At 40.3% G+C, this 22625-nt stretch overlaps 1 protein-coding gene across 2 annotated transcripts in view; it reads left to right on the top strand.

Annotated features, from left to right (window-relative positions):
- The first annotated feature begins 288 nt into the window (after positions 1 to 288).
- SDC2 (syndecan 2) overlaps positions 289 to 22625 on the top strand; it is a 72903-nt gene continuing 50566 nt past the window's right edge. The window contains exon 1 of one of the 2 annotated variants that reach the window (XM_087706834.1): positions 289 to 919. In XM_087706834.1, coding sequence (XP_087562960.1) covers positions 860 to 919 — 60 coding nt within the window. In that variant the 5' untranslated portion in view covers positions 289 to 859. The remainder of the gene's footprint in view (positions 920 to 22625) is intronic. The other variant, XM_087706833.1, reaches the window with a different exon arrangement.

The raw sequence follows: 22625 nt of genomic DNA, 5'->3' as shown, positions 1-22625 counted from the left end.
GCGGAGCGCTTTCCCGGGGCATCCAAGGTGGATGAGGAGCAGCAGGCGCGGGAGAGCGGGGAGGGGGGGGGAGGCTGGGCGGCCGGCCGGGCAGACAGGCGGCGAAGAAGCGGAGGAGGAGAGGTGGGTAGCGGTCCCGGGGTGGGATTAGTCGAGCTTCGCAAAAGGCCAAAGCGAGCCGGGGCTGCCGCGGCGAGCGCCCTCCCAGTGGCTGAAGGACCTGCCAATCTGTGTTGTAATCCTGCAGGAATTTCGCCAGGCTTTAACTAGGAGTCGCTTCTCGCAGACGGCGGAAGAAAAGCGAGGCCAGGCGGAGTGGAAGCAGCTAAGGAGGACCGGCTCGTCTGGCTCGGCTTGGCTTTTCCTTCCCATCCTCCAGAGGGGGAAAGCGAGGAAAACGCTCGGGAGCGCGCGCGGCTCGGTTGCTCCGCCGCCGCCGCCGCTGCTGCTGCCGCCCGGACTGCAAACTTTCTTCTTTGCGCCCGCAGCCTCGAGAGAGCGGGAGAGCCGGGCAGGCGAGGTCTCGGGCCCGCGGACCGTCGGGCAGCAGCCCACCCACCCACCTATCTATCCATCCAACCAACCAACCACCCCCTCCGTTCCCCCGCCAGCCGGTCAACTCCGCCCTGAAGCACGCCGACAAGTGAGGAGCAACGGGGGAAAACAGCCGAGAGAGAAAGAGAGAGGCAGGAGAAGCGAAAGGGGAGCCAACGAAAGGCCGTCGCTCCCGGCCGGATCGTTAGTCAGCGCTTTGCCCCGGGGTTTGTGAGGATCGCTCCTTCGGGGGAATCTGCGGGGCGTCTCTTCACGCCTCTCCTTTTCCGTGGCGGGCCGGAGCGAGAGCTGCAACGTGGGGATAATGTGGAACGTGTGGATGGTGCTTGCCTTCGCCTTGTCGGCCTGCGTCTCGGGCGAGACGGTAAGGGGGTTTGTTTTCGTGTCATTTGGGGAGCGGGGAAGCAGGGCAAGAGGCTGTTGCGAGGGGCGCTTGTGTTGGATCCGGACGGTTTCCGTCCACTGGGTCAGCGGGTGCCTCTCCTTTCCTGCTCTTAACTCTTGGGGAACTTTCCCCTTCTTTGCCGTTCTGCCTGAACGGGCAATTTGTAGCTGGATCCTGGGGCGATGGGAGGGGAGCTGGTTTTAAAAATCAGCACCGACATCCCAGTTTCTTGGTTCGGAAACTGGCTTCGGCCTCGACTTGGAGAAAGAAGGGCGGCGGGACGGGGATCAATCCGGAGCGGGAGGAAAGGATGAGACGCCCCCGCTGTTCCCACATCTGCTGCGCAGAAGTTTTGCTAAGGTCATTTGCAAAGATCAAAACTTTTTAAACAGGAGGGGCGCCCTGCTTAATGGTATGTGAAACGGGGGGAGGGGAAGGGCAGAGAGAACCATTATATTTATATTTAACGGGTAGAAAATGTTTTTTCCTCCTGGGATTTGGCCGTGTGTGTGTGTGTGTGTGTGTGTGTGTGTGTATGGGAAGCAGGCTTTTGAACTGGAGGGGGCCTTAGTTCTTTGGAAAGGCTAGGGATAACTCTTGGGATACGGTTTTATTTAAACAAAAAAAATCTGTCCGAAAATTGCAAATGGCAAAAAACGGAATAAGACAGGAAAAACTCTGAAAGAGAGGAGCGTAAAAACATATATTGCAGAAGAAACTCTGTCCTCCATTCCCATATATATATATATATATTTAGCCACAACTTGATCCATCCTTGCCAGAGAATAAACCTTTTGACAAAGTCCAGAGAATATTTTAAGAGACCTGCAAAACATTGCCTTTTCTTCTCTGGTGTCCTTTCTCCCTTACAATAATACTACAATAATACACACTGGGTATGCACAAGATGAAATGTACTGGTTTTGGAAATGAGCCAACAATTGCAAATGAAACCCAGATTATTTTAAATTATATATATATATATATATATATATATATATATATATATATATATATATATATATATATATATATATATATATATATATATATATATATATATATATATATATATATATATATATATATATATATATATATATATATATATATATATATATATATATATATATATATATCTGAATCTATTGCAGAAGAAACTCTGTCCTCCATTGCCCAAATTCTTCTGTGGAGAAGTTGTTGGAGAGAAAGTCTCTTCGGTGGATAAAATCCCCAATGATCTCTGCTAGTTAAAGTGCTCGTGTCCTTTGAGAATATGAGTTCAGCTGCGGATCTTGAACATGCCTTTGTGGCTTATTCCTGTATATTTGTGGAATAATCAAAATACTGTTGACTTATTCTTCTAGTGTTTCTTTCCCCCTTGTTCAAGGTTAGATGTAGTTCATCTTCTGTTGCATCTGAGAAATTTGCAATAGATACTGAATTTCACTCTCTGGAGAAGAATGCTTGTATTTGTGATTCTCCATTTGTAATGCAGGCATCACTGCTGAATAGCAAGAGTGAAATCCCAGCTGAAATCTGAGAATGCTTCAGACTTTCCTTTTCCTTCTCTGTGTTTTGATGTGGCCTCAATTTTACTTTCTCTGTTCTTACATAGTTTGATTTCCGATACGTCCCCCCTCCCCCAAAGAATTGAGGAGAATCCTCTGCATAGCTTAAAAACTTCTTTTGTCATTGAACTCTTTTTTTCATGTTAAAAATTACTTTAGTAATCTTTACATAGAATCATATATGTCCTTCAGACTGATTTTAGATATTCAGTTTGCTGTAATGAGTTACTATAACTGGTAGCCAGATCTTTAAATATTTTATATAACACATCTCTTGTGATGGTGACTGGGAATTAGATCGAATGTGGAGAGAATTAATTGTGCTTACACAGAAGTCATATGAGCCTCTATTTACCTCAGATATGTATCTCTGAGTAAACTTAATGAGCTGCATATATGTTTCTTGACTTATGACCAGGTTACCTGAAGGAGCATCCTCTCCCATGTGTACCTACCAAGACTATAAGACCATCTAAATTAGATCCCTTCATCAAAGGAGATGAGGTGGGCCTTTCCAAAGAGGGAGGTTTTTCTTTGGTATTATCCTATTTTTGGACTTTTCTTCCCAGAGAAGCTCAACAGGCACCTACGTTGGCACTATTTTATTACTAGATGAAGACCATTCCAGGTTTTTAAATTTATTTTTATTTGATTATAATTCTTAGTTTTTCATATGGTGTTTTGATCAATCAATCAGAATAGAACTGGAAGGGATCTTGGAGGTGATCTAGTCCACGGGTATAGGGACTCAAGCAGGAGTCCCTATACCCGTGATAGCGAACCTATGGCACAGGTGGCACGCAGTGCCCTCTCTGTGGGCACATGAGCCATTGCCCTAGTTCAGCCCACTGCACATGTGTGCATGCCTCCTGCCGGCCAGCTGGTCAGCAGGTATCTGCTGCACATGAGTGGGGGGATGCATGTGTATCCATGGGGGGGTGCATGCCAGGGGGGGGCAATATACTAGAAGATTTTCAGTCTTAATTGTGGAAAATTGAGCATTGGAAAGGATACTTGTCAATTTCATCATGTTGAAAGTGAAAAATGATAAAGGGAATAATACATATCTGCTGTGCTCCTGTTTTGGACTAACATCTGCACATTTTTGTGAACAATAATCTAATTTATAGATGTGAATGTGATTTTGAATTGTATATCCCAAATTGGAATCCTCATTATATAAAAAGCTGTAAATATATTGAACATAAAGGATAGCAACCAAAAAAAATTTTTATGATGGAAAGACACTATCAACTATCCCAGATTTACAGTCTAGGATTGATGAGGTTTATATGCATTTTGCTTGTGAACTGGGTCTTTATTGATGTAATAGAAAAAAAACAATGTAATTTTGCATGATCAAGATTATAAAATGAAGATTTTAAAAATAATACATACAAACAGAACAATAGGTAACGGGTACATTGAATTGGATTGAAATTACCTGATGTTGAACCAATAGTAGTAAGAATTCCATGTAAGTTTTATAGGAGGCCATGCCCCATAATAGACCATGCAGCTGAAAATGCCTTTTATCTGATTAGCTCCCCATTTAATTTCACTTGCAAAATCAATTGTGTAAAGCAAAGAAGAGGAACATCCTTCTTCAGAGAATATTCTATTGTGTCTGAACAGGTAAACAGAGCAGAAAACTACCTTTAGATCCATCTCTCCAAAATGAGTGAAATTCTCCTAGAAGCAGACTAGTTGCCTGTATATCTGCTAAAGCACTGAAATATGTTTTCTTTCATCCATGCCAGTAAAAATGTTAGCAGCTCTGAGATGATCCAACTGGAATTAGGAATCATTTTTTCAAAGAGAATTGGACTTATAGCACACTGCAATAATTGAAAAGAATTCAAATGCTTGACTAAGTGGTGCCCAGGATCCATCAGAGGGGCAAGGTGTGGTGTGTGAATGGTTGTGTGTGCAAGTATTGTGTGAGTGTGTGTGTGTGTGTATGTATGTTACATTGAGTTCTGGTTGGCTGACTTAATTGAGCTAATTGTTGTTTGAATAGAACAATATTGTGAGGAAGGACTGTATGAACCTCCACCATGATAAAACCCATAAAAGTTAAGGTTTTAAAAATTATGGGTTTGATCCATGTTGTTATATTAAACATGAATTCATTCAAGTGTTTAGGATGAATCCAAAGAACCTGTTCCTTGTTAAGCTGAACTGAAGGAAGGGCAAAGGAATAGATGGGTTAGGGAGAAATTAGAATATTCTGAAGCAGGTCTCTTCCTGAGAATTTTGCCCCTTCTTTATGGGAGTTTGTGTTGTTTCAAGATCAGCTTCAAAGTAGTTCAGCTTCACAATATCAGTGATGAGCCTATGTATTGTGGATTCAGGTATGATGTATCTGAGATTGAAGCAAATGTGGTCCTTTTACTTGAATCATTTTATCTGTAGCCAACCATTCTCCCACTGCTAGAATTTTAGCTCTTGTCTCCTCCCCTTTCCCCAATTTTCAACTGCTATAGTAAGGATGGCTGGGGAATTCTGGGAATTGAAGTCCACAGTCCTAAAGGTTCAACCAAGGTTCAACACCCCTGTTTTATAGCATTGTTCTCAAATTTTTAAGGTGAAATCTGATTCCATTCAGACTCTGAAGAATTATAGAATGGAAATACCCTTTGGGAAATGTCTTTTTTGATAAACAGAAGGAAATTCCTCCATCTGGTCTCTTCCATATGATCCTAACTACAAGTTGCATCACCCTGAAGCAGCAAACTGGTTACTGTCTGAGACATAAGGTACCTATTCAGATAACACTGAATCACATTTAGCAAATGTTTATGTATATTTGCTTTGAAGTCTCTGTGAAATCATTGGGGACTGTGGTTCAAGGGAATATCCAGAGGAGTGTTTTACTGACTGCATTTCTGTTCAGCTTTCTCTGTTTAACTTTCTCGGGGTCTTTCTGAATGAAATGCAAAAATAAATCCCCACAATTCTGTACAATTTCTATTTTATCACTTACAATTGACTGCATAATTTCATATAGATTTCCTCTGTGTGGCTGGAAGCATATAGCCTTGACTCAGTAATGCTATGGTTGTGGTATTATCGATTCTTATTTTCAAATGTATAAACACAATTCTTTGCTACATTAAACCAAAAAATTATACTTTCCCATATCTAGTTATTCTTTTCTGATTTGTTTTGTTTCTGTTTCTTTGGAAAGGTAAGTTCTAGTCAGTGGTGGGTTTCAAAATTTTTTAGAACCTCTTCTGTAGGTGTGGCCTGCTTTGAGGGAGTGGCTTGCCAGCCATGTGACTGGGTGGGAGTGGCTTGCCAGCCATGTGACCGAGTGGGGATGACTTGTCAGTCACGTGATTGGGGGAGCATGGCCAACTTGTAAAATGTGGTGAAACTCACTTAACAACGCTCTTGCTTAGCAACCAAAATGTTGGCTCAGAAACTCTGGCATTTGAAGCATGCAAGTCTTAAAGCTGTCAAGTTACAAGACCCTTGCATCCCTAACCCTTTAGAAAAAAACAACCAGGGGTGTTCAAACTTGACAGCTTTAAGACTTTAAGGTTTAGATAGGACTCTTAGAGGCGGGCAGAGCGATTGGTGAACCAGCCAATCAGTGAGCGACGGGCGGGGCAAGCATGGTGCGGACGGGCAGGGGCAGGGAGCTGGAACCGGTTCTAAACGGCATGGTAGATTTGTGGAACTCTTCTATAGAAGAGATTAGAACTGGCAGGAACCCACCCCTGGTTCTAGTCCACAGTTGTTGTTTTTTTAAAAAAAATAGCAAAACAGGAGAAGAGTTGTTTTTCTGGCTGCAGTTACAAGAGAAATAAGAAATTACAGACGTTGTGGTATGTTAAATGAGGGAGCATGTGTTGCAAAGAAAATTGTATCAGGATTACAGTAAATGCAGAAAGCCATCAATTGTGGTGGCAGAGCTGTGGTAAAGTACTTGGCATCCTCTCCTTCAACTATATTTGGATGTCTTGAAAACATCCACGTTGCCACCACAGAGTGTTTGTTCCAGCTGCAGAATTGTTCCTGCAGGCAATTATGAGGATATGATTTCATCAGCCACAGCTATACACTGTGATGACAAAGCTCAGTCTTTGCCAACCTGGTGCCCACCAGCTATGCTGGGATTTCAATATTTCCAGCTAAGCTGATGTTTAATTAAGGAGTGATAGGACATTTCTATTTCCCCTGCTCTTTTATCTGGCCAGTTGTTAATGTGGTTTGACACTTCCTATATATGAGAAACCAAGTGCTAAACTAGGGTCTTTGTAATCTGCCAAATCTACAGTATTTGATTGTTGAAGTCAATACCCACGATCAATCAAAAGCTAAGGAATTATATGCTTGTTAACCCAGTAAAATGAATGTTTATGAGTGTAATTTTAATTTATTACAATTTGTGACTAGAAATATGTGTCCTTTCCTTCCCAATCGAATCTCTCTGAAAATTATCTGCATTTTACACTGCAGTTTAAAAAAAAAACTTTCATTGTTATTAGAAGTTGTTTTGTTAAAGTCAAAATGATTTTCTCTCTGGGAGTATAAGAGAAGGCAGGAAAGAGATCCATGGAGAATTTGTGATTCCACCCATGGGTGGCCCTGATAGTAGATAATGTGCTTCCACTAGAAGAGAACATACAGATAGTCTTCAGTTTATGACCGCAGTTGGGGGTGGCAAATTAATTGTTGTCAGTAAATGAGGAATCATATGACTGCACAACTTTGTTGCTGCAGTCATCAAGCAAATCAACCTGGTCATTACATGAAACATCACATGATCACAATTCACAACCTTCCTTGCTGGCTTCCCCATTGCTTGTCAGAAGCTGGTTGGGAAGATAGCAAATTGTGAACAGGGAACTGCAGGACCTTGCAACCATCATACATGTTGCTAGTTTCCGAGCACATGAATTGTGTCCATAGGGATGGTGCGACAGCCGTAACTCTGAGGACAGGTGGTAAGTCACTTGTTTCAGCGCTGTGGTAACTTCAAATCACTGTTAAACAATGTTGTTTTGAATGCGTGACCCGACAAAAGGGCGAATGACAAAACCGCGCCCGACTAAACCACGTCGCTAAAACCGCGATGTCATCAACGCGCCGACAACAGCGCGTCGACAACAGCGCGTCGACAGAAGGGCGATTTACAACAGCGCGTCGGCAGAAGGGCAAGTTAAGGTAAGGGTTAGGTTTAGGGTTAGGTTTAGGGTTAGGTTTAGGGTTACGTTTAGAGTTAGAGTTAGCGTTACATTTAGGATTAGGGTTAGGGTTAGTTTTACAGCGCGCTTCTGTCGCCGTGCTGTTGTCGGTGCGATTCAGTGCTCATTCGTCAGAGCGCTTTAGAACACGTGGTTTTGTCATCGCGGTTTAGTCGGGCGCGGTTTTGTCGTTCGTCCTTTTGTCGGTGAACCGTTTTGAATGGTGGTCGTAAATCAAGGACCACTTATATGCAGCTCAAGGTTAAACTGTGACATCCTTGATGTTCTCTGAGAGTTGTTTGGTTGCAGTTGAAGTTCCAGTTGGGTAATGGCATGTCTGCAAGCAAATAACCAAGCCCAGAAAGCATCGGAGACTCCATAGACGAAATGAGGCAGGTGCCTCAGACAAGCAGGGTGCCAGAGAACAGACCTACAAGCGTCCTTGTTATCTGTCCTGCATGTCCTACAGTCACTTTGAAGTAAAGTTCAGCTATCACAATAGTTGACTTCTTTTGGGGGGAGGTATGGGGGGGAGGAGTACCGTGGTTTGGGTTGGCCCATGTCACTTGAGGATTTCATTTGTAGGTTTTACTTAATACCATACATTCAAAATTAATCTGAGAGATCCACCGCATTTTTGCTTAGATTTGTCAAACAGGTAGAAGCTTTGAAAAGAAGTCCTTTTAAGTTCCGCTGAAATATTTCAAAGGGCCAGATGGAATTCATTTCTTCTACTAAGAAGTGGAATGCCATTTATATGCATCCAGAATGACACTAGCCAAATCCAGGATTGAGATATTAGGAAGGCTTGAAACAGTCCTGATATTTGTAGAAATATTAAGAATTTTTAGAGAAAAAAACGAGGGGGTTAGAGCTATTATGGGGCATTAGAGCTAATGTTTGGGAGACAATACATGCCCTTGCCTTCAGAGACAATATAAATAGAAAATCGCAAGAAAATTTATTGTGGAAGTCCCCCCCCCACCTATAGAAACTTTTATCCATTTTTTTTTTCTGGTATCTGTTTTCTGCCACCATCTGCAGAGCTTTATAACTAAATGGATGCTTATTCTAGAGAAGCTTATCTTATTTGTCATTAACTCTCCTTTCAGTAGTCCTCTCAGGCTGTTTTATGGGTGTGTGTGTGGATAATTTCATTAAAAAATTACTGTTTTAATGTTTGTTTGCTCTTTTGCTTTGATAACTGCATGGAGCCACTCATTTTAAGAGGGGAAGGGCAGCATCAAATATTGTATGAGTTACGTAAAGATAGGGTATATTCTGGAATATCAAGTACCATAACTGAAAAGGACCATTGTGTATGGCAAGATATACAAGCCGCCTGTTTTGAATAGAATAATACAAGGATGCTTTAAGTCTCAAGTAGGAGTTTGAACCAGGGCAATTTCAACTGTTTCTTCTTCCTAATTAAGATGAAATGCTTTGGTGATCTTTAGATGGATTAATGAGAGCCTGTCACCTATAATAATTATGATTATTATTATTGTGATTGTAAGCTGATTTGTATATTGGCAGCAAGCCATGGAGAAGACCAGGAAATTAATGGTAGTGAGTTTGAATAATTATTTGCTCCAAAATAGAGGAAGGAGTGAATGTAAACATATACATAAATAGCACAGATAAATAGGATTCCTTGCAATTTTCTATTTCTATATGAGAGTTTGCCACAAGAAAAAAGGCACATGCTGATAGTATTTGGACAATTGTGTATAGCATACTGATTTTTTAGTTCTTCATTCAATTATTCTTTTTTTTAAAAAATAAATTTTTTATTTTATTTTATCAATTTCATATATACATTCACAATTATATGATCTCATAACTGTTATTAATAATATGTATTTATAACAATTTTTCCCTACTGTTGACAATATACTTGAAAATTGCTTTTTTATCATCCCATAGATCCATCTTATCTTACAACGGTCCTACTTCTTCCCTCCCTCCCTCAATTATTAATAATTATTCAATTATTCTTAAACGATTTCATTTTTTAAAATTTTTTTAACTAAATTTATTGGCCACCGATCTCACCATAGGGTAGCATTGCCTTAATAAATCAGTTAAAATTGTTCAGTTCACCATTTCCAATGTTCTACTTATGGGAAATAATTATTTATGTCATAGAGGACATAAAAGGGGACGGCCTGTTGTTCAAAAGCATCCTTGTCATCTTATTGAACATCACTATTTCTTTTAAGCTATGCTGTGCTTTGAAGATAGAGAGATGGCATTTAGTCCCCCATGAGACACCATTTCTGTAAAAGTAATAAAAAACCCTTTTTTCTGTTTGTCTCTCATCTTAGTTGAGTGAGAAATTTGGGTTCAGTTCAACACACAAAATGCTATGGCATGGCTTCCTGTTGTAACTGGGACTGGAGGGTTGGCTTCAGGGTATTATTCGCTGAACAATATTTTGTTTTGTTGACCACATTGTCTGCTTACAAGGCAAGGGAGAGCTTGGTGATCTACTGCCCCAATAATTTATTCTAAGACCTCCCATGTATCAACAGTTCTCCAAAGACAACATCATTCTTGTTCACAGTGTAGCATAATTTGCAGGCCTCTTGAACAAAATCAGCTAACTCGTTTAATATGTAATAGCGATTCAGTTTGGTGTATACGTGGTCCATGACTTACAACAATTCATTTAACAACTGCTCAAAGATACAACAGTGCTGAAAAAAGAGACCTACGATCGGTTCTCATCAGGGGTGAAATTTAGCAGGTTCTGACAGGTTCTGGAGAACCGGTAGCGGAAATTTTGAGTAGTTCAGAGAACCGGCAAATACTACCTCTGGCTGGCCCCAGAGTGGGGTGGGAATGGAGATTGTGCAGTATCCTTCCCCTGCCACGCCCACTAAGCCACGCCCACAGAACCAGTAGTAGAAAAATTTGAATTTCACCACTGGTTCTCACACTTAACAGACGTCATAGTCCTTGCAGTCACATGATTAAAATCCAGGCCCTTATTAACTGGCATGGATTGATGATGATTACAGCATCCCAGCATCATATGAACTACCTTTCAAGCTTCCGAGTCTGAGGGGAAGCTGGATTCATTAAATGATTGCATGTTTCACTTAACAAACATGGTGGTTCACTTAATGGTCATGGGGGAAAAAGCCATAAAATTGGGCACGAATCTCTTAGCAAGGGAAGTTCTGGTTACAATTTTCGTCCTAAGCTGAGGACTACCTGTACTGCTTAAGGCATCATCAGGCTAGAAATCAGGAGATTGTGAATTTTAGTCTGCCTTAGGTATAAAGCCAGTTGGGTGACCTTGGGCTAGTCACTTTTTCTCAGCCCTGGGATGGTGGCAATGGCAAATCACTTGGCAAGAAAACTGCAAGGACTCCAAGAATTGTACATGATTGAATGGAAAAAAGAAAAGTAGCTGCTTGTTGTTTTCAGTTCTGTATTAGTTGAGGAGCAATATAAAAAGAAAGTAACTATCTTTAAGTGCCACACATTTTCTTAAGGGAAAATCATATGCAGAGAGTTAAACCTTCAGGGACCTATTTCCAACAAGCAATGAGAGTTATTTTTGTCCGGTTCTTAGTTTGCTTTATGTGAGCTATTAAGAAATACATAAAAACTATATGCATTCATATTACTCATAAATATCTAAAAGGAACAAAACATATAGAAGGCTGGCATTTTTTTAAAAAACCCACTAATGCATCAATTTTAGCCCAGTGCAAGTAGCTTCAGACCAAAGGTAAATGTATTTTGGTAGCTTTGCTAAAATTTGTTAAACTTGTGTTTGAGTTATAAGCTGGCCACACTTATAACTCAAATGCACTCTTTGCACTCTTCTTCTTCAGAACACTGTAATGTTTCTTTAAGAAACACCATTACCAATATTCCCTTTTTCATATCATAGATCATGATCTACATCATAGATATTATCCCCATTTCACTAAGTTACCATTAAAGCTACTTCATGCTGAACTCAATGAACCTGGCCAGAGTAACCAGATATAAGGTTACATAATTAATCAGAATTTTGTCCCTGTTGAAATAGATGCGGACTCAAAGTTGTTTTAGTGGAAATGAGGTTCTGATTAATATAGTAGTTGCAGTAAAAAGTTATTTCAGCCTGAGTTGAACTCAGTTATGTTTGTCATATGGTTTGGCTGTACATACCTCCATTGTTTTAAACCAGAAATCTGTTCAGAAATGGAATTGTAAGGAAGACAATGGGAAAGCAAGGTTTAATGCTCTCTTTAAGTTATGTTGTCCTCATTTTGCTATCTGTTTAATGAAGACAAGGCAACTATGAAGAGCCAAAGTATATGACTAATGCCATGTTTGGTTTAACTCATAGTCAAGATCCTAAATAATTTACAATGAGAATACACTGCACGGAGGGCTGTCTTGGGTGTGGTGAGTCTCCTTGATTCTATATACTTCAGTTCCATCCTCTATAACAACAGTAGGGACAATCAGCTCAGTTACATGTACTAATAAGCTATCTTTGTATATCTGAGCAAACCCAAGGTGTGTGTATGTGTAAGTGTGTATCCAACAGATTCCAAAGAAAAACAATTACCAACCTAATCCAAAGGGAGACTCCCCACAAGAACCGAGACACAGAACAGGACAACGGCATCGCCCTCCTCCCTTACATCAAAGGCACCACAGATAAAATCAGCAAAATTCTCCACAAACACAAAATCAAGACAGCCTTCAACACTGACCAAAAAATAGCCAACATCTTAAGAAACCTCAAAGACAAAATCCAGCTCGAAAACCAAGGAGTCTACGAAATACATGCAAAATCTGCCCGGCAACATACATAGGACAAACTAATAGCCGGGGAGTCCTTCGGGATTGGGCGGCCTATAAATGTATTAAACATCAATTTATTTATTAAACATCAATAGGAGAATAAATGCACACGTCGTAGAACACAAGAACGCAGTAAGAAAAAAAGAAAAAACTTCCTCCTTTTTCCAGCACCTTAAAGCTACAGGACATGAAATTGATTTTGAAGGAACCAAATTAATCTCCAAAACTGAACACTTCAACTAGAGAATAATTATGGAAGCTATCAAAACAGAGAAACACCCCTACAACATGAATAAACGTGACGATACCTCCCGCCTACCAGACATCTGGAAACCTGCCCTAGTCAACAAATGACCCAGGCCGTTACAACACAAAAAAACAACAAACACACAGCCAGCACCAATCAGCACCAATCTACCAATCATGATACTACACAGCCAATCAATCCACTTACTGAAAATATATATATATATATTCTTCTGAAGAATTATGTTAAGTCTTCTTTAAATCTTGATACAAGTCCATAATTTTTTTACATTGCGGTAACTTACTCATCTTTATTATTTTGTAACTAATAATATCTCCACTGGTTTAAAGCAAACAGACAAAAATATACTTTGAGATGAAGTCCTCACTACATATCTGTGATTTGAGCAGAACTAAAGATTCACACTTCTGTTGCCAGTAGCTTGCATTATTGCCTTAGGCAATTTTCCAATCATGACAGTCGAGCTGACACCAATTATACTCTCAATTATACAAGTTGATCATAGCCCACTTGCCATGGACATGTGGTACCTCATCCTATTTTGATGCCTATTTGACATTTAAAGTTGAAGTTTGTCAAATAACAATCCAATTATATTAAGTAGCAGAAATGCTATGTTTGATCTGGTGGGTCAAAAGTTGCATCGTAGACCTATCGATACTCCTGTTCCTGAGATGTAATTTATTTACTTCTGTCATATTGGCTCCAATCTATAGTATGTAGGAATTGCTCTTGGATTTTAAGAAAACAGCCATGATAGCTGACACACATTCTTGTTAGGTTATTCTGCCAATTTGAAGTTTCCTATAAATAAATTTGATTTATTCCAAATGAATCTGAATGAAATGTTAAAAATGGGGATATGATTTTTTTTTATTTGTTTTAAAGTTTTTATATTAAATGGTGTTTCACTTCATGGAGACAGAATTGCCACCCCAGGGTAGATCTTTGAACTAACATTACTGTTGTTTTTATTACTCCGAGAAATTTTTATATTCAACATGCTTCCAGTTTTTTGTGGGTTTGCACATTTTTTTCTTTAGCCTAATCTTTTTGACTATTACTTATCTATGAGGCTTGGCATTTCAATTGTAATGTGAGCTTTGAAATAAAAAAATGGCATGAATCATGCCAGAGACTAAAGGGATGTCAAACCCTTGTTATTTCTTTTTCTTTTTCTTTAATAAATTTGCTGAGTTTGGTGTTAGCTTTATGTTTATAGTTTCACTTGGGTATCTAGCAGCCTGATCTACAATTGGATCTGCCTCCAAGTACAGATTTCGGTTGAGTAACAGCCCAACACTGTACATGTTTATATGAAAACTGAACCGCTGAATCAATGCAGACATTCAGTAGGACCTTTTCTCTTGGTCACCCAATTTGTGGTATTTGCATCATTTCTTGAACATCTTTTGTGTAGTATGTCCCACATTAAGTTCCATTGGGAAAACTTAGCTAGCTTTTCAGCTGTATAGATGTAGCAGAACCTTCCCTGTAATTTTTGGCAAAACGAGAAAAGGTTTAGCTGCAAAGAAACTTTGAACGAGAGACTTGTTCCTGGTAGAGTAATAATAGCAATAGCTCTTAGACTGATATACCACTTTACAGTGCTTTACAGCCCTTTCTAAGTGGTTTACAGAGTCACCATATTGCCCCCCAACAATCTGAGTCCTCATTTTACCAACCTCAGAAGGCTGGAACGCTGAGTCAACCTTGAGCTGGTCAGAATCGAACTACTGGCAGTTGGCAGAATTAGCCTGCTGCATTCTAACCAGCACGGCTCTTCGATAGGTAAGTCTCTAGAGTTGTAATGGGGAACCTATGGCATGCGGGCCAGAGGTGACACATCCCTTCGCCAGCTGCTCTTCCGGGTTCCATTGTGTACATGCATGCTGGACCCCAGAAGAGAGCAGCTGGCCAGCACACATGCGTGCGATGGAACCCAAAACAGCAGTTGGCCAGTGCACATGTGTGCGGCGGCCAGCTTCTCTCTTCCAGGTTCCGGCACTCTGGTGCACAAGTCCGTGTTCCAGTTTCAGTACTTGGTGCCGAAAAGATTAGCCGTTACTGTTCTAGAGGGCTTTAGGCAAGCTACTGTACTAATATTGATCTATTTTGCAGGAAGATTGGAAGATTAGCTAGATGTGAGATCTAGGATTGATACTGTTTCCTGAATCCTGAATAACAATTCTCTCTTGGGCTACCCTTAACAACATAATGTGGATTGCAAGATTCAGCAACCTCATCCAAGGTTTTTTTCCCCCCTGCAAAAAACATCAAAGTATTCTTATATTATTTTCTGCAATGAGAGGCTGAAAAATACAAATATGCTATAATTAGCTCTCTGTAGAAGCACTTTTTGCTTTACTATTTATGCTTGTCAGAATGCCAAGTTTGTTAAATAAATGCCCATTGGAGCTTATATATCTCTCCCACAGAAGATATTATTGCACAGCTCTGTTCTCCCGTATGCAGAGATATTCGTTCAGATTGCTCGGTTTTTTTTCACACCACTCATTTTGTTTGCATTCATGAGTGCAGACTAAGTAAATTGTTGTCACAGCATTTATTTAAATAGTTTTCCAATTATAGTAGCATGAGTGATATTATACAGTACCGTCGTAAGAATGATACATTACTATTACTTAGTAATATTAACAGTGTTCCATTGTATTCTAAAAAATGCTGTATTTGTTTTGTAAAATATTTTTTCTGAAAAATTCAGATTGAATATCATAATGGCATAATGAGCGATGATCATCATTCAATCCAAGTTGTCTCACTGAGTGGTTATGGGGAAAATAGGAGGAGGAAGAAGATGTATTGATATTTTGTCCTCACAAGTTGTTTGTAAAAATAATAGAGGCGGGATAATATAATATAGTATAATAATATAATATATAATGTAGTGTAGTGTAATATAATTTAGTGTTGTATAATATAACATATGCAATACAATATAGTGTAATATTTATTATATAAATACCCCTATTTCCCTGAAAATAAGACCATGTCTTTTTTTGCCAAAAAAGGCATCAGGTCTTAATTTTGGGGAGGGGTGGGTAGGTAGGTAGGTAGGTAGGTAGGTAGGTAGGTAGGTAGGTAGGTAGGTAGGTAGGTAGATAGATAGATAGATAGATAGATAGATAGATAGATAGATAGATAGATAGATAATATGGCAGCCTTCTGTAATCTGGGTGGTGCTAAATTAGGGATGTCTAGGTTGACTTGAAGGCATTACCAATTACCAATCATGTAATGCAAGTAGAATGTCAAGAATGTGATATGAATGGGCAGTCTTTTGTGGCTGAGGATACCACTTGACATTTTTTGAGATCTTCTTGGCAATGTCTATGTCTCATCCCCAATTGTTAATATTTACCTGATCCAATATGAAAGCAATGTTTTTCTTCTTCTCCCAAAACAAGCTTTATCATAAATGCAATTTACAGCATTATGATGGTGAGAATATAGTCTACACTTCCTTTTGATTGCTTTATGCCCCTGTAGCTTCTGGGCATTTTTCCCTAGGTCTGTTCTGCTCATGGCAGAACAGGATTCCATCATGCAAGATTCTCTTTCTGTACCCATCCATTTGTTTTACCCTACTTATCCTCCTCTTAAGAGAATTGGCAAAGAAACAAAACAGAGAGCCAGCTCTCCCAAATTCCCCTGCTTATCCCTCCTAGCACAAGTAGGAAGAGAAGCAGAGAGAGAAGCAGTGTTTTTAGATGCCCCATCAATGATTGCGCTGGGTTAAAGAGTTGATTCCCTGCCACCTGTCAGCCTGTTCCCACCCTCTCCAAATTTGACAGGAACTCAGTATATGTATCAGCACAGTGAAGCAGGAGAAATCCCATTAGCTTCAGCACTGAGGCAGAATAATACTTAGATGAAATGAGAGCAGAGCAAAGTATATTAGAGTAGTTTTGATATTTTGAAGAACTGGCGAAAAGCATAAACACATTGTTATGAGGTACAGATCTTAGATGCAGAGTAGATGAGGTGATATCACGGGGAGGCCTTCTGATTTTTCCTAAATTGGGTGAGGAAGAGCATTTAGCATTTTAACAAAAAAATGTTTATTTACTTGTGCTTTGCTTGGTGGGATTCTGCCCAATCCATTGTCTGAAATAGAAGGATGGGGCAGTGAGTAAAATAAGAAAGATTAAAACAAGCAAGAGTCAAGTGCATCTTTTTGAAAAGAAGATTTTTCAGTCTTTCCGAAAATACAGAAGATGGATTCTGAACTTTCTTTAAACACTGCCTTCTCCCTTTGTATCTTTACTTCATAGTTTTTATAAGCAACATTCTGCTTAACAGTTGAATCAGTGCCTCTTATGTGGTGTGAGGTGTGACTAAATCAAAGCTTGGTTTTTTTCCCCAGTGTTTTTTTTCCCAGATCAGTGTTCTTTGTGCTACTTGGTATTATTATTTTCTTTTCGTACTTTGTATTTGGTATAGAATACACTCTAGGTCTGAATACTGCACAAAGTTCCATGCAGTATTCCCATCCAAAGCATAAATCTGTAAAAATATGTTGATTAAAATATAGGGATATTTATAATATAGAGATATAAATATAGGGATATTTTAATCACCACAATATCCCTCCAGTGATGAGGGATTTGGTGTTGATTAAAATATTTCCTCAGAAATAGATAATGTAAATAGCATAATCAACGATCTCCAAAGACAAAATGGGAATAAAATAATAAGACATAGAGAAGCAGAGATTTAAATTTGATGTCATTAATATGACAGAGAACTCAGAAACGGGCAATATTGTAACTTTTGTGATTAATATATGATAGTTTTCTTTGCCCAGGACCCTCCAAATGCTGTTTTACAGCTCCTAGGGGGGCATAATGTAGAGGCATCTTCAGGAAATCAAGATTACATGAAAATGATGGCATGGATGCAGAGACTTCATAATGCAAATGCTGTCCTTATTTTTGTCAAAATATTTGATGCTAAGACACTGAGCTTGTCTATCAGAAAGGTCAGCAGTTCGGCAGTTCGAATCCCTAGTGTCGCGTAACCGAGTGAGCTCCTGTTACTTGTCCCTGCTTCTGCCAACCTAGCAGTTCAAAAGCACTTAAAAATGCAAATAGAAAAATAGGGACCACTTTGGTGGGAAGGTAACAGTGTTCCATGCGCCTTTGGCATTTAGTCATGCCAGCCACGTGACCACCAAAACATCTTTGGACAGTGCTGGCTCTTCGGCTTTGAAACGGAGATGAGTACTGCCCCCTAGAGTCAGGAATGACTAGCACATATGTACGAGGGGAATCTTTACCTTACTATGGACTATGTTATGGCTCAGATTTAGTCATATACCCTCTGGAGACATTGAAGCTGGCTTGAAGTCTTGGGAATTAAGCTGTCAATTACCGTACGAGTGTAAGACACACCTTTTTCCCTCAAAAAAAGAGGTTGAAAATCTGGGTGTGTCTTATACACTGAATACAGCATTTATTTGCCTCCTGAAACCCCGCTCCTTCACCAAAATGGTTGTGCATAGCTTGCAGAAGGTTTTCAGAGAGCTCCTGGAGGCTGGGGAGGGCAGGAATGAGCAAAGAATGGGCAATTTTTTGCTCGTTTTTGCCCCCCCAACCCTGAAACACTCTACAAGCCTCCTTAGGGCTATTCATGCCCTTTTTTTAAAAAAATGGGCCCATTTTCGTGAAAAACATGCCATTTTTGGGAGATTTGCTGAGTGCAAAAACTTTTTTTTTTAATTTGCCTCTTCAAAACCTTGGTGCGTCTTATATTCTGGTGCATCTTATACTCTGAAAAATACGGTAATTTAGAAGGGAATAAATTGGGGGAAGAATGATTTATAATGGTAAAGAGATCTGTTAATGTGGTGCACTAGTTGAAATGTTGAACTGGCACGGAGAAGACAAAGCTTTGAGTCTCTCCCAGCCTTGGAAACCCACTGGGTGACTTTGGGCCAGATACACTCTCAACCCAATTTATTTCTCAGTGTTGTTTTGGGAAAGAGAGAATACTTTGCATGACCTCTTGGGCTTCTGGACAAAACTATAAATAAAGTAGACAAATATAAGATAGCACATAGTCTTTCCAGTTTTCTTGAAGTAAATTTTGCTTCCAATACATTGGAAATAAATATTGGCTCCTATCTTTAGTATTATCTTCTCTCCCACCCCACCCTATGAAGCAGTTGCTGAGATAATAGTTGGCTAGGAGAATAATGGTTTTGCAGCCTCCCCTTTGGCTTGAAAGAGATAAAAAAATAAGGTTGATTATTTAGAGTTTAAAGAAAGCTTTTAGGCTTCTGAGTCCTGGTTTCTGCTTAGTGCAAGAATCCAAATTAAAGCATCTTGATAGATTGCTGTCTTGTCTCTCCTTGAGCATTTCTGGAAATTGAGCGTTCACTAGTTGATTAACTGTTGAATAGTTCTTACCCCTAGGAAGTTTTTGCCAGCAACTGGAATCTAGGACTCGAGCCCTAGGGAGTACAGGAGTGAGTTCTCCTTGAAAAGGGTACTTGGAAGAATGTTCTATTACCTGATCCCCTTTTTCAAAGCTAAATTTTACCATGTTGCTTTTTTTGAAAGCCCCCAAAATGCAAATTCCTCGTATACATTTCAGTGGATCCTTTTTTGATTACTTATTTTGTGGAACAGAGGTGATTAAACTGTCCATAAGAAATTAGCTATCATCTATTTTTCTGGCAATAGTTATATATAAACTTATTTCTCAGATAACTCTTTTGAATCTATCGAACAGCACTTTATCTATATTCTAAACAATGTCTTTAAATGGAGCCATTTAGAGAAGTCATGACCTATTGTTGTGAGAAAAGGTGCAATCTGGCTTTTTTCTTATTTATTTGTTAGAAAAGTCGAGGTAATTTTTTCATGTATTCTTTATACACAAAACTTTGCTATAGAGCCTTTGGCGCAAGCAGCAGCCTTTGCTGGGCTAATGTTAAATATAGCATGAAGCTTAAGAGAACTGACCTACAATTAAGTTGTGGCAGTCCCTCATTTGGTGCTCTGCAGTTGTCAATTAGCCTTTATTATGAAAGATTTGTTTGCTTGAAGCTTTTGTGAATGGAGGGTGAATTGAAACAGTTTGCTCCATACCTGAATAACAAGAACGTACATTTGTATGCCATTCTGCAGGTGCCTGTTTAAGGGCGAATTTTGGGCTGTTCTCTTTACTTCTAATAATGTGTTTATTTAAAAGAGATCTTTTTCCTCAGCTCCTTATTTGCAGAACAATGTATTTTAAATCTCTTTTCCTAGTCATCAACAGATGCAATATTAGATCAGCCGAAATAATGGGAGTAAGCAAGAGATATTGTGAGATCATACGCCGGCACGGGATCAAATATCATCAATATGCAGACGATACTCAACTGTATCTGTCCGCCCCGTGCCAACTCAGCGAAGCAGTGGAAGTGATGTGCCAGTGCCTGGAGGCTGTCAGGGTCTGGATGGGAGCGAACAAGCTTGTACTCAATCCAGACAAGACCGAGTGGCTATTGATGTTGCCTCCCAAGGATAGTCCAGACATTCCATCTCTTAGCCTGGGGGGTGAAATTCTACACCCCTCAGAGAGGGTCTGCAACCTGGGTGTCCTCCTGGACTTGCAGCTGACATTAGAACACCACCTGTCGGCTGTGACCAGGGGGGCTTTTGCCCAGGTTCGCCTGGTGCACCAGCTGCGGCCCTACCTGGACCGGGAGGCACTTCGAATGGCCACTCATGCCCTTGTCACCTCAAGGCTTGATTACTGTAATGCGCTCTACATGGGGCTGCCCCTGAAGAGTGTTCGGAGACTACAGTTGGTCCAGAATGCAGCCGCGCAAGCGATATCGGGTGTACCTAGATACACCCATGTTACACCCATCCTCCGCGAGATGCACTGGCTCCCTATTGGTCTCCGAACGCGCTACTGTTTAACTGTTTAACTGTTTATTTCATTTGTATGCCACCCTTTTCCCCCGAGGGGGACTCAGGGCGGCTCACAGCTCAAAACAAAGCTCAAAGTAATGACTAGCTACAAGGTGCTAGTCATTACTTTTAAAGCCCTACATGGCATAGGACCTGGCTATCTGAGAGACCGCCTCCTGCCACATACCTCCGAACGACCAATAAGATCTCACAGGTTGGGCCTCCTCTGGGTGCCGTCGGCCAGACAATGCCGGCTGGCGGCCCTCGGGGGAGGGCCTTCTCTGTAGGTGCTCCGGCCCTGTGGAACGATCTACCCGTAGAGATCCGGACCCTTTCCACTCTCTCAGCCTTCCGAAAAGCCACCAAAACCTGGCTGTTCCGGCAGGCCTGGGGCTGCTGAACAATGTCCAGCCCCATCTAGACAGAATGGATGGTGTGTTATTTTTAAAAAACTGTATTTTTTATTCTTAATTTTTAACTTTTTATCTTGTCTCTGTAAGCCGCCCAGAGTCCTACGGGATTGAGCAGCATACAAATTTATTAAATTTCAATTTCAATTTCAATATCAAAGAATCATCATTATCATCATTATCATCATCATCATCATCATCATCATCATGATGTTATCCCCGCAGGTGCATGGTTCACTTTTTCGATTGGTGAACACCATTCCTGCACAATGATGCACATTCCTGCACCATTCCTGCACAACATCCTGGTCCAACTGGGCAACTTTCATGTCTGCATTTATTGTCTCTGGCCACCTTTGCTTCAGCCTTCCATGCAGGTGCTTGCCATTTGTTAAAGTGGAAGGTAATGCAAGCAGTAGTGTGGGGGTGCTATTCATAGGATATGATGTGTAAAGAATACTTAAGCATTTGGTGGTTGGCGATGTTCTAGGGGGTGATGTTCATTTCTGTTTCTTAGCCAAGGGAACCAGCATTGTCCTTCTATGGCCCTGTGGCCAGCATAACTCTATTCACATTTGCTACCCCCAACTGAAGAGAACCTAGTCAAAGAAGGTTGGCATAAGCTATGATTTTCATATTTTCCATCTAATTGGCATCTTCTCTAATGTTTATCTTTATCTCATGTCAAGGCACATTTAGATCATATAAAAAATACTAAAATCGTACTAATAGTATTGAGTTTTCCCCTTCCCTTCCCTTTTTCCTTTCCCTTCCTTTGCTTTCCTTTCCTTTGCTTTCCTTTCCTGGAAAACCATAAAAGGATGCTATATTTGCAGTAGAAAAGGCTCCAAATTCATAGCTTTCGCTGAGTCAGAAGCATCAGTCAAAAGCATATAATGTGTCTGGAACATACGGTCTAACAATCTCAGGCCAACTGCCAAACTGTCTTGCTCAGCAAGAGAGAACAGAGACTTCATAACACAACTCTTGATGGATTATCTCCAGTTCAGCAGCTGCTGTTTGAGAACGTGCTTATGAACATTCTGAACTTTGAACAATGTATTAACTCAGAAGACCATCTTTCTTCCAACCTGGTACCTGCCAAATGCATCAGACTTCAATTAAAGAAGGCCGCTAAGAGATGGTGTAGCAAATCTGGAAGGTACCAAGTTTAGAGTAGGAAGTCGCTCAAACATTAGTGAGACAATCTTGCCTTAAATATATTCAGTCTGTCTACTGAAAGCTAACAAAAGTCAGATTACTTAGGAGTAAATATCTTTAGCAGAAGTCCAGCAACTTCCTAAGTCTTCTTAAAAAAATCAGAATAAAGATAAAGGTAAAGGTTCCCCTCGCACATATGTGCTAGTTGTTCCCGACTCTAGGGGGCAGTGCCCATCTCCATTTCAAAGCCGAAGAGCCAAAGATGTCTCCATGGTCATGTGGCATGACTAAATGCCGAAAGTGCATGAAACACTGTTACCTTCCCACCAAAGGTGGT

Source organism: Thamnophis sirtalis, unplaced genomic scaffold (genome assembly GCF_051295495.1).
Source record: "Thamnophis sirtalis isolate CommonGarterSnake01/CBP01778 unplaced genomic scaffold, rThaSir2_p1.2 scaffold_2, whole genome shotgun sequence".
NCBI lineage: Eukaryota > Metazoa > Chordata > Lepidosauria > Squamata > Natricidae > Thamnophis > Thamnophis sirtalis.
Note: the sequence above shows the minus strand (reverse complement) of the source record. Positions and strands in the feature narration are given on the sequence as shown.